We start from the raw sequence: 12,611 nt of genomic DNA on the forward strand, positions 1-12,611 counted from the left end.
GGAGTGAGAGAGAATACCTAGAGAGAGAGGGAGGTAGAAAGGGAAGGAAAGGAGAGGGGGCAGGAGAGAGGGAGAGAGTAGAGAGAAAAAGCGAGGAAGAGATAGGAGAGATAGAGAGAGGGAGGGAGGAAGGGATGGAGAAAGGTAAGGAAAAGAGAGGAAAGGAGGGAGGAAGAGAGAGAAGACAGAGGGAGGAGTGAGGGAGGGAGCGAGAGAAAGAGGGGGAGAGAGAGAGAATGAGAGGATAGAGAGAGAAGGAAGGAAGGAGAGAGAGAGGGAGGAAAGAGAGGGGGAGGAAGGGAGATGAAGAGAGAGGGAGAGGAGAAGAGAAGAGATAATAGATGACAATAGAAGCACAAATAAGTGAGAGGAGAAGAAAGTTGGTCAGAAGAGAGGAGAGATGTGAGGAATAAAGAAAAGAGAAGGAAAGAGGAGAGAAAAAGAAAGGGGAAAAAGAGAAAAGGATAGGAAAAGAAATAAAGACAATAGAGAATCAAATGAAATGAAAGGAAAGAAGAAAATATAATATAAACAGTAGGTGGTCAGAAGAAAGAAAAACAGAAGAGGGATGATTAGAGGAGATGAGTAGAGAGGAAAAGAGAGGAGTATTAAGGAGAGAAGACAGAGGAAAGGCGAAGAGAAAAAGTAGTAGAGGTGACAAGAGAGGAGAATAAAGGAGAACAGAGAAGAAGAGACGAGAAGGGATGAGAAGAAAGAAGATGGAATGGGTGAAGGAAGGCAAGCGTCTCTGAGGTCTCTCGTCAGTCAGTCTATAAACAACTATAGAATACACAGATTGCTTCAGAAAGAACAACTCTACAGCAATTACTGTTGAATCAAATGAAACTCTACCCCCCCTCCATCTTTCTCACCTAGCTCCTTCATGGTGCTGCCTTCTATCTCGGCAGGTAGACTTTCTCGTGCAGAGTTTTTGACGTAAACGTAGAACTTGTAGGTATCTTTGGTGCTCATGTTGTGGAAAGTCCAATTCTGCTGAGCAGGGTCATTGATCGTTTGCAGCAAGAATGAGTCGGCGTGATCCTTACTCACTGTGCGGAGATGGAAGAAGTATCAGGAACAAAATCCCAATTCAACATGTTGACAACATCACTACTTTAGAAGATAGAGATGATGTTTTGTTGGGACACGACATGACAGAAACAGAACATAATTAATGGGATGAAACCCCTAGAACTAAGCGGAAGCCCAAAAAAATTGCATTCACTTTTCGATAGCAAGAAACGCATCAGATCCCTGAAACTGTGACATTCAGTAGAGTCGCCTCCGAGGGGCCAAAGTCCATTTATTTTAATATCTACTGTTATGGAAATCCTCAATAAGTAGTGTGAAGTATTAATGTCATCATGAAACACAGTATCAAAATGGGAAAAACTTACCGAGATGATGAGAAATTTTATATCCTGTTATGATCCCATTTGGATGTTCAGGTGGACCCCAAAATAATGCCAAAGAGCTGTCAGAAAGACGTTCAACGCGCAGACCGGTGGGCGGTGATGGAACTGCAAGAAAACACGAAATATTGATGATTCAGATTAGTAACGATGGGTGAAAACGGACGTATTTTCGGTCCGAGTGCGACCCAACAAAACAGCAGATCGCACTGGGGCCAATGTTATTCTATCGGGCCATGCAGATGCCTGAAATTGCAGCATGCATGATTTGCATCTGTTAAACAGATCGTACTCGGCCATGCAAGTCAATGAGTCCGTGGAAAGAAATCGGACAACACTCGGATGACATCTGGGTGCAGTTCGATTTTCACGGACTGAAACTAGGATCAAACTCTCATTAAACTTGGATCAAACTCGGATCAAACACTGATCAAACACTGATCAAACACGCATAACACCCATATTAAACTCAGATCCAACTCAGATCCAACTCAGATCCAACTCAGATCCAACTCAGATCCAACTCAGGTCCAACTCAGGTCCAACTCAGGTCAAACTCAGGTCAAACTCAGGTCAAACTCAGGTCAAACTCGGGTCAAACTCGGATCAAACTTGGGTCAAACTCGGGTCAAACTCGGGTCAAACTCGGGTGAAACTCATGTCAAACACTGATCAAACTCGGATCAAACTTGGATTAAACACTAATCAAACACTGATCAAACTCGGATCAAACCTGGATTAAACACTAATCAAACACTGATCAAACTCAGATCAAACTTGGATCAAACTCGGATCAAACTCAAATCAAACTCAGATCAGAGTATGATTAGCATAATCGGCCCAATTTTTCTCAGATGAGAGAATACACGGTTATGTGACCCTAACCTAAAAGTGATAATAAAAGGACGATGATAAAAATACAACCTATGTTTCATAATGTGCCCCAGCCCCTCCTGAGCTTAAAGATAGACCAGTGGCCAAATATATTGGAGTACCACCATGTATAGATCCCCCTCACCAGAGAACAGGCTCTGGCACAATAATGATGGGTACATAATACACAAGCAGTATGGATAAACAACATATATTTGGCCATATGTTAGGCTATGGGTTGAACTAGATGGACTCAGTCTTCCTTCAACCTTAAAAACTATGTTATTATGTTACTAATATATACAGAAATGTCCATACTATCATGCCCATAGAAAAATGGCAGTCATAGCCAGATGCACACAATAATGTGATGCCCACAAATCACACATTCGATAGTGCCCATATAAACACCAGAGGCCATAGCAGTGGCCATACTGTAGTGCCATCTGTAGGACTGCAGCCATCAGGACCTATACCAGGCATATTAGCTCCTTATCGTGCTGCAATTGTTAATATTGTTCTTCTCCTGTATGATACACATTTATATACATTTTATATTCAGCGTCTGAACTCACCGCCCTCCTCTGTTCGGATTGTCTGCGTCTCACTTCCGATGCCCTCTCCTTTCCCGTTTAGTACATGGACGGTCACCGAATAGTTGGTGAAAGGCTTCAGGCCAGGGATGGACGTATGGGTGACATTTCCATGCACGGTTACCTTGCTTTTGTGCCTTTCATTTTGAGCGATATATCGGATCTATGAAAGCGTAATTATGTGACATAAACAGATATTGACAAACATGATAGTGGGACAATATAAAATCTTCTGTCACTACATCCATGCTCTACACTGCAGCACTGACTGTTTACAATGCATAAAAGCTGTTCAATGACCTACAAAGCTAGACATGGAGTTCTAGTTTCTATTATATGATTTTGATTATTGTAAACCAAATAACACTATATCATGGATTTACAAATGGTATAATTGGTGTTCCCCTTTAAATTGTATCTGCCTTTTTACACCATATCTGTGGAAACGTTTTGCTGCCCTCATTAACCATTACTCATTGCCCAAACTACTTTTTTTTCATACCAGTTTAATATACTTTAAATCCACTGTTTTTTAGTGGTCTTTTGATCAGCCCTCTGCCAGCACGATAGGTACTGGAATTTCCTATACCTTACTTCCCACCAGCGTTTCTCACCGTGCCTCCACTTCCTGAAGAGATACATAGACATGCCCCCACTTCCTGTAGAAACACATAGACATGCCCTCACTTCCTGTAGAGATAAATAGACATGCCCCCCTTCCTGTAGAGACACATAGACATGCCCCCCCTTCCTGTAGAGACAAATAGACATGCCCCACTTCCTGTGGAGACACATAGACATGCCCTCACTTTCTGTAGAGATACATAGACATGCCCTCACGTACTGTAGAGATACAAATGTAGCACCCTGAGGATTCGGCTGCTACAGGGGTATTGCACCTCAGCCAGAGGTGTGGTATTCCACTCCCGGGTAAGGATGGAGTGTGGAACTGAGCTCAGTTAGCTGCATGCACTACACACATCCCATTTCCAGGGAACAGACCGATGGTACTCCCACTAGAGAAATGTGCAGGTACGACAGTGTCTGTCCCTGGCTGGAGTGGGAGGGGGGTGGAACATCCCAGTAGTGTAGGGGCAGATAGGGGGAGCAGCCTGGGTAAAGCTAGGAGCTCATTGGGTGCTGGTCACCTGAGCTCACACATAGAGGGAGTATATAAGGTGGGCACCATCTTAGATCAGGGTCAGTCAGTTGTCAGTCAGCCAGTCAGACAGTCTGTCTGAGAGCCTGAGAAGCAGAGCAGAGGAGAAGGAAGAGAGACCCAGAGGCGCAGAGGGGACCCCAAGATCCCAGAATAAGGACAAAAGGGTGAAGGGTCGGCAAAAGGGTACCGGATCCCAAGCTGGCAGAGGCTACAGCACACCTTAGCCAGGAACCGGAGGTCGTGGGCAGGATCTGCCACGACCCTCACCAAATCCACTAGAAAGGCATACCAAGCATAGGGTCAGGGAGCCCAGAGGAGGCTTGACCACCAAGAGACCCGAGGGAGCCGGCCAAAAGTGGATCCCTGGTGGGAACGGCCAGAAGAAGGGAGAGTCAGAAAGGAGCTCAGGACCATACTCAAGAATTGCCCGGGAGTTGACCGAGTCCAGGACCTGGTGGACGCAGCACGGCTTGGGTGGTCACTGCTGTACACAGTGACCCGAGCAACACCAGTAAGTAAAACCCTGGAACTGCATTTTATGCCTCTGAGTCTCCTTGCTGCACCTTCACAACCACCATCCTCCACGGCTGACCCCCTGAGGCTATACCCCTCCCGTTGGGGGTTATACTACCAAAGCTGCACACATACCAACAGCCTCAGCGGACCCTGCTGCAGCGGCGGCCTTTTGACCGCAAATCAACGGGTGGCGTAGTCGACATAAAAGAACATCTAGTAACATCTAAAAGGACTGCCACACACTGAGTTTGACACCCTGGGCACGGACCGGGTCACCGCCACTCGGAGACTACAACCCCCATCTGATCCGGCTCCGGGTATCTCCCTAACAGCACTGGCCCAGGGGGCGCGTCAACTTTGGCGTAGTCGGCAGGATTACGTGCCCGCAACAACCGGGTACTGCGTGCCTGAAGAAAAGTTCACCGTTACCTCAAAAAGAAGTCTCCCGCCGGTTCCGGAGGGTCCCCGCCATCGGGCCCCATCACAGGTCGTTTCCCGCCGGTTGTCCGCCATTTGCAGCTTTTTCCCGCCATCCATGGAGTTTCCCGCCACTGGGAGACGATTCCCGCCATTTCCAAAGATTTCCCGCCTTGGAAGAGCGGACGCCATTATGGGCGTGCCAGAGGGTGGCAAGAGGCCACCTCCCATCGTGGGCCAGGTCGAAGAATGGCGCCAAAAGCGGAAACCGCGCCCACCAACAGAGACTGTGATGCTGGAAGTGTCCATCAGCGTAAGAGAACTGCCCCTGGAACTGACAATCACAAAGTTGCCCCGGGACCACCCTCAATGTGGGCGGAGACAGAACAAGAGAGCAAAGATGGGTGTCGCCTGGAGCAGTCTGGAGAGAGCGCACCCGGAGACAAGAAGTCTGGAGGGGAGTCCAGAGAAAGCCTACCCGGAGATGGAGGGAGAGTCAGGCAGCACCGACCCAGTGGTCAGGAGGCTGTTGCAGGTCGCCACTCCAGAAGGCCTGCTGGAGATCCTAGCACAGCTCCCCCGAGACCGGGAGTGTGCACAGATAGCGCTGGAGGGCCTCGCACGGAGGATGGCCCGGGTGCAGCGGGAGACGTTGGCGGAGTGGAGCCGAGAGATGGCCCAGCAGACCGGCACCCGTCAGCGGAGCACGCCACCTGAGACGAGGAGACAGACCGCCTCTGAGGATGGCGCAGGAGGAATGAAGGCCGGAGACGGCGCCGAGAAGGGAGCTGAACGGACGGAGGCAGGTAAAGGGGACGTCTCTACCCCGAGCCGGGAAACCGCGTGCCTGCCCCAGCTCCCCGTCGCAGAGCCCGAAATTCCCCCTGCCGTGCCCGTCGCTGCATCGTCACCGCCGCAGACTAGGCCTCAACCGGAAACAGCGGCCGCGACCCCTGTGACGTCACACGCCTCGACCTCGAGCGTGGCCAAGCAGGAAATATCACCGGCCTGGTCGCAAGGCCTAGTACACCCGGGTGCCGCTATTCCAACAGCGCCCCCTACCTCCGCGGAGCCACCGGCCTGGTCGCAGGGCCGAATAACCCAGGGCGCCGCCGTTCTTACGATGCCCTTTGCCTTTAAGGTGCCCCAGGCCTGGTCGCAAGGCCTGGTTAACCCGGGCGCCGCTACCATCAACGCGCCCTCAACATCTAGAGAGCCGCACCTGGGTGAAAATCTATTTGCCCAGCATACGTGCCCGGATGGGCAGCCCTTCATATGGCCCCAGGAGTACATTCGGCTGGAACTCCAGAGAGCAAGGCCCATGTGCGAGCCCCTGATTCTGGCTCCGAAGCCCGTAAAGAGGACCTCGCCCCCGCTGGAGGAGGCACAGTTCGAGTGGGACCCCACTGGAGAAGACCTCATGGGGTTCACTCAGGAGACTCGGGCGGCCGCAGCGGAGCGTGCAGAGTGCTGCCGCCAGCAGCTCGAAGTCTTCGAGAGGGAGCGGAGAGAGAGGCGGGTCCGGGAACAGCAGATGCAGATAAGAAGCGCGGAGCAGAAGAGCCGGACCAGGAGGAAACCCCGTGCAGCTCATGGTCCCCGTGCCACCGGGACTGTGATAAAATTCAATATGCAGCACGGATGGGGCTTTATCAGAGACCATCAGACCCCCGGCGACGTTTTTGTAACTCGCAGAGACGTAGAAAGCCATCTGCCGGAGGGACACAGAGGTCGTGACCTGTATGTAGGGGACGAGGTCACCTTCACCCGGCACAAGTGTGCCAAAGGACCCTACGCCCTCCATGTGCATCGCCTGACGGAGGAGGAGCTGCGGTGTGAGGAGGAGCAAGAGGACCCGGACGGGTCTGAAACTGAAACCAAACAACAAAGAGCAGGAGGACGCCGTCGTTAAAGTACGGTAGAGAGAGACTGTATAAAGTTGCCCGTCGGGGTACCAAGAACTGTTACTTATTTAAAATATGTTCCCCGTTGGGACAAAGTGTGAACTGATGCCCGTGTGTCCCTAGTTCCTAATACCTGGCCGAGGACTGAGAGCGGCCATATTCCCCTTGTACATAGTTGCGCTTCTTAAAGCGCCCCCTACCGGTTTTATAGGAAACTGTTTTCTTCCAAGAGAGACTGTCGCACTTTACCCGGTCACAAGTTGCACCGTGACCGGAGGAACCAGAAACAAGAATGTTATTTATGAAAAAGTTTATGCTGATATATAATGTTTTATATGTTTATGATGTTTATGAAAAATAATTGTATGTTTTGGATGTTTTTATCTTTAACAGCCCGAGGACGTGCTGTGATTTACCAGGGGGGAATGTAGCACCCTGAGGATTCGGCTGCTACAGGGGTATTGCACCTCAGCCAGAGGTGTGGTATTCCACTCCCGGGTAAGGATGGAGTGTGGAACTGAGCTCAGTTAGCTGCATGCACTACACACATCCCATTTCCGGGGAACAGACCGATGGTACTCCCACTAGAGAAATGTGCAGGTACGACAGTGTCTGTTCCTGGCTGGAGTGGGAGGGGGGTGGAACATCCCAGTAGTGTAGGGGCAGATAGGGGGAGCAGCCTGGGTAAAGCTAGGAGCTCATTGGGTGCTGGTCACCTGAGCTCACACATAGAGGGAGTATATAAGGTGGGCACCATCTTAGATCAGGGTCAGTCAGTTGTCAGTCAGCCAGTCAGACAGTCTGTCTGAGAGCCTGAGAAGCAGAGCAGAGGAGAAGGAAGAGAGACCCAGAGGCGCAGAGGGGACCCCAAGATCCCAGAATAAGGACAAAAGGGTGAAGGGTCGGCAAAAGGGTACCGGATCCCAAGCTGGCAGAGGCTACAGCACACCTTAGCCAGGAACCGGAGGTCGTGGGCAGGATCTACCACGACCCTCACCAAATCCACTAGAAAGGCATACCAAGCATAGGGTCAGGGAGCCCAGAGGAGGCTTGACCACCAAGAGACCCGAGGGAGCCGGCCAAAAGTGGATCCCTGGTGGGAACGGCCAGAAGAAGGGAGAGTCAGAAAGGAGCTCAGGACCATACTCAAGAATTGCCCGGGAGTTGACCGAGTCCAGGACCTGGTGGACGCAGCACGGCTTGGGTGGTCACTGCTGTACACAGTGACCCGAGCAACACCAGTAAGTAAAACCCTGGAACTGCATTTTATGCCTCTGAGTCTCCTTGCTGCACCTTCACAACCACCATCCTCCACGGCTGACCCCCTGAGGCTATACCCCTCCCGTTGGGGGTTATACTACCAAAGCTGCACACATACCAACAGCCTCAGCGGACCCTGCTGCAGCGGCGGCCTTTTGACCGCAAATCAACGGGTGGCGTAGTCGACATAAAAGAACATCTAGTAACATCTAAAAGGACTGCCACACACTGAGTTTGACACCCTGGGCACGGACCGGGTCACCGCCACTCGGAGACTACAACCCCCATCTGATCCGGCTCCGGGTATCTCCCTAACAGCACTGGCCCAGGGGGCGCGTCACAAAGACACGTCCCCACTTTCTGCAGAGATACATAGACATGCCCTCACTTCCTGTAGAGATACATAGACATGCCCCCACTTCCTGCAGAGACACATAGACATGCCACCACTTCCTGTAGAGGCACATAGACATGCCCCCACTTCCGGTAGAGATAAATAGACATGCCACCACTTCCTGTAGAGATACATAGACATGCCACCACTTTCTGTAGAGATACATAGACATGCCACCACTTTCTGTAGAGATACATAGACATGCCACCACTTTCTCTAGAGATACATAGACACACCCACACATCCTGTAAAGACACATAGACACGTCCCCACTTTCTGTAGAGATACATAGACATGCCCCCACTTCTTGTAGAGACACATAGACATGCCCCCACTTCACTTCCTGTAGAGGTACATAGACATGCCACCACTTCCTGTAGAGATACATAGACATGCCTCCACTTCCTGTAGTGATACATAGACATGCCCCCACTTCCTGTAGAGATACATAGACATGCCTCCACTTCCTGTAGTGATACATAGACACACCCACACATCCTGTAGAGATACATAGACACGTCCCCACTTTCTGTAGAGATACATAGACATGCCACCACTTCCTGTAGTGATACATATACATCCCACACATCCTGTAGAGATACATAGACACGTCCCCACTTTCTGTAGAGATACATAGACATGCCCTCACTTCCTGTAGAGATACATAGACATGCCCTCACTTCCGGTAGAGATAAATAGACACGCCCCCACTTCCTGCAGAGATACAAAGACATGCCCCCACTTCTTGTAGAGACACATAGACATGCCCCCACTTCCTGTAGAGATACATAGACGTGCCCCCACTTCCTGTAGAGGCACATAGACATGCCCCCACTTCCTGTAGAGATACATAGACATGCCACCACTTCCTGTAGTGATACATAGACACGTCCCCACTTCCTGTAGAGATACATAGACACGCCCCCACTTCCTGCAGAGATACAAAGACATGCCCCCACTTCTTGTAGAGACACATAGACATGCCCCCACTTCCTGTAGAGACACATAGACGTGCCCCCACTTCCTGTGGAGGCACATAGACATGCCCCCACTTCCTGTAGAGATACATAGACATGCCTCCACTTCCTGTAGTGATACATAGACACGTCCCCACTTCCTGTAGAGATACATAGACACGTCCCCACTTTCTGTAGAGATACATAGACATGCCACCACTTCCTGTAGTGATACATATACATCCCACACATCCTGTAGAGATACATAGACACGTCCCCACTTTCTGTAGAGACACATAGACATGCCCCCACTTTCTGTAGAGACACATAGACATGCCCTCACTTCCTGTAGAAAAACATAGACATGCCCCCACTTCCGGTAGAGTTACATAGACATTCCCCCACTTCCTGTAGAGGCACATAGACATGCCCCCACTTCCTGTAGAGATACATAGACATGCCCCCACTTCCTGTAGAGATACATAGACGTGCCTCCACTTTCTGTAGAGAGACAAAGACATGCCCACATTTCACGAAAGGCAGTGAACCACAAGTTAGACAGTAGGACATGATGACCTACAAATGGCCTCAGTCTGAACGATCAAGTGGTGAAGTTCTTGCTGTACGCAGATGACACCCTGCTACTCTGCCCAACCGAGAGAGGCCTCCAAGATAGCCTGGCACTGCTTTAAACATTTAGCACCACATAGGCGCTGCCCATCAACCAAAAGAAGACCAAAGTCATGGTGTTTCAGAGAGGGAACCAGAACAAAACCCCCACTCCCTCCCTCAAATAAATGGCTCCACGCTGGAGAAGAGCAGAAGCTATACCTACCTCAGTCTGGAGCTAAGCCAAACAGGGAGCCTCAAGCAAGCAGCAGAGGCCCTGAAAAGAAAAGCGTGCAGAACCTTCTATGCCATCAGAAGACAACTATACCACCTAAAACCACCAGTGAGAGTCTGGCTCAAGATATTTGACAGCGTCATCACCCCTATACTGCTGTATGGCCCAGAGACCTACCCAGACCAGACAAAGTGGGATCTCAGCCCAACCAAAGTCTTCCACATGGAGTTCTGCAAATATCTCCTCCAGGTCCATCGCAGCACCTCAAACATAGCCTGTAGGACAGAGCTGAGCCAATTCCCCATATGGCTCACTATACACAAGAGGGTGCTATCACTCCAGGCACACATAAACAGCAGCAATCCCAGCTCCTACCATCATAAAGCCCTGCTGAGCCCGAGCCAGGAACAAGGCAAGAACCCCGGCAGCCAGTCCAGCCGAAGTCAGCAATACACCCTGACAAAAGGCCAAATAAAGGAGACCTCAGAGAGCTGCAAGAAACAATACATAAAGGGATGGAAACGTGAACTAGAGAAAGCCCAGAAACTCACCATCTACCGGGCACTGCTGAGGGAGTACACTTTGGCCCCATATTTGGAGAGAGTTACACCACCCCAAATATAGGCAGACCCTGAGTCTGTACAGACTGAGTGCCCATAACCTAGAGGTGGAAACAGGGCGGCACCGAAAGACATACAAGCCGCGGGAGAACAGACTGTGCCAGCACCGCCAGCAGGGGGCATTGGAAGATGAGGCGCACTTCCTGCTGCACTGCAACAAATACTCAGCAGTGAGGGTCTCCCACTTCCAGAAACTCTCCACTCGCATCCCGGTCTTCCCATCAATAGACAAGGAGAGGAAACTCTGCATCCTACTTGGGGAAGAGGAATCAATGTTGGAGATCGCCACCCAATATGTCATCACATGTCATAAGCTGAGAGGAACGTAAGACTCCCGAATGGACTATTACTGCCCAAATTGTGCCCCCCAACATCCCATCCCAACAAGCACCCTCCCTGTCACACTTACTTTTTTTTGCTTTGGCAACACTAATTGTATTTTCGTCCTGCCAATAAAGCCTATTTGTATTGTATTGTATTGCAAAGACCACCTACACTTCCTGTAGAGAGACAAAGACCACCTCCACTTCCAGTAGAGAGACAAAGACCTGCCCCTACTTACTGTATAGAGAGCAAGACTGCCCCCCACTTCGTGTAGAGAAACAAAGACCACCTCCACTTCCTGTAGAGAGACAAAGACAACCTCCACTTCCTGTAGAGAGACAAAGACCACCTCCACTTCCTGAAGAGAAACAAAGACCCGCCCCCACTTCCTGTAGAGAAAGAAAGACCACCCCCACTTCCTGCACAGAGACAAAGACCACCTCCACTTCCTGTAGAGAGTCAAAGACCACCTCCACTTCCTGTAGAGAGACAAAGACTACCTCCACTTCCTGAAGAGAAACAAAGACCCGCCCCCCACTTCCTGTAGAGAAAGAAAGACCACCCCACTTCCTGCACAGAGACAAAGACCACCTCCACTTCCTGCAGAGAAACAAAGACTGCCTCCACTTCCTGTGGCGAAACAAAGACCACCCACACTTCCTGTAGAGAAACAAAGACTGCCTCCACTTCCTGTAGAGAAACAAAGACCATCTCCACTTCCTGTAGACAAACAAAGACCGCCCCCACTTCCTGTAGAGAAACAAAGACAGCTTCCACTTCCTGTAGAGAAACAAAGACTGCCCCCACTTCCTGTAGAGAAACAAAGACTGCCCCCACTTCCTGTAGAGAAACAAAGACTGCTTCCACTTCTTGTAGAGAAACAAAGAAAGCCTTCACTTCCTGTAGAGAAACAAAGACCACCCCCACTTTCTGTAGAGAAAAAAAGACCACCCCCACTTCCTGTAGAGAAAGAAAGACCACCCCACTTCCTGCACAGAGACAAAGACCACCTCCACTTCCTGTAGAGAAACAAAGACAACCTCCACTTCCTGTGGCGAAACAAAGACCACCCACACTTCCTGTAGAGAAACAAAGACCGCCCCCACTTCCTGTAGAGAAACAAAGACAGCTTCCACTTCCTGTAGAGAAACAAAGACTGCCCCCACTTCCTGTAGAGAAACAAAGACTGCCCCCACTTCCTGTAGAGAAACAAAGACTGCTTCCACTTCTTGTAGAGAAACAAAGAAAGCCTTCACTTTCTGTAGAGAAACAAAGACCACCCCCACTTCCTGTAGAGAAAAAAAGACCACCCCCACTTCCTGTAGAGAAAGAAAGA

At 50.2% G+C, this 12,611-nt stretch overlaps 1 protein-coding gene across 3 annotated transcripts in view; it reads right to left on the reverse strand.

Moving 5' to 3' along the window:
• Positions 1–12,611, reverse strand: part of L1CAM (L1 cell adhesion molecule) — a 242,046-nt gene that overhangs the window by 18,604 nt on the left and 210,831 nt on the right. For all 3 annotated transcript variants that reach the window (XM_073639824.1, XM_073639823.1, XM_073639825.1), the window contains exons 20-22: positions 2,861–3,041; positions 1,398–1,520; positions 873–1,049 (exon numbers count right to left, since the gene is read on the reverse strand). In XM_073639824.1, the coding sequence (XP_073495925.1) occupies positions 873–1,049; positions 1,398–1,520; positions 2,861–3,041 (481 nt within the window). The remainder of the gene's footprint in view (positions 1–872; positions 1,050–1,397; positions 1,521–2,860; positions 3,042–12,611) is intronic.

This window comes from Phyllobates terribilis, unplaced genomic scaffold (assembly GCF_046119375.1).
Source record: "Phyllobates terribilis strain yellow unplaced genomic scaffold, ASM4611937v1 Scaffold_7__3_contigs__length_470593459, whole genome shotgun sequence".
Classification (NCBI taxonomy): Eukaryota; Metazoa; Chordata; class Amphibia; order Anura; family Dendrobatidae; genus Phyllobates; species Phyllobates terribilis.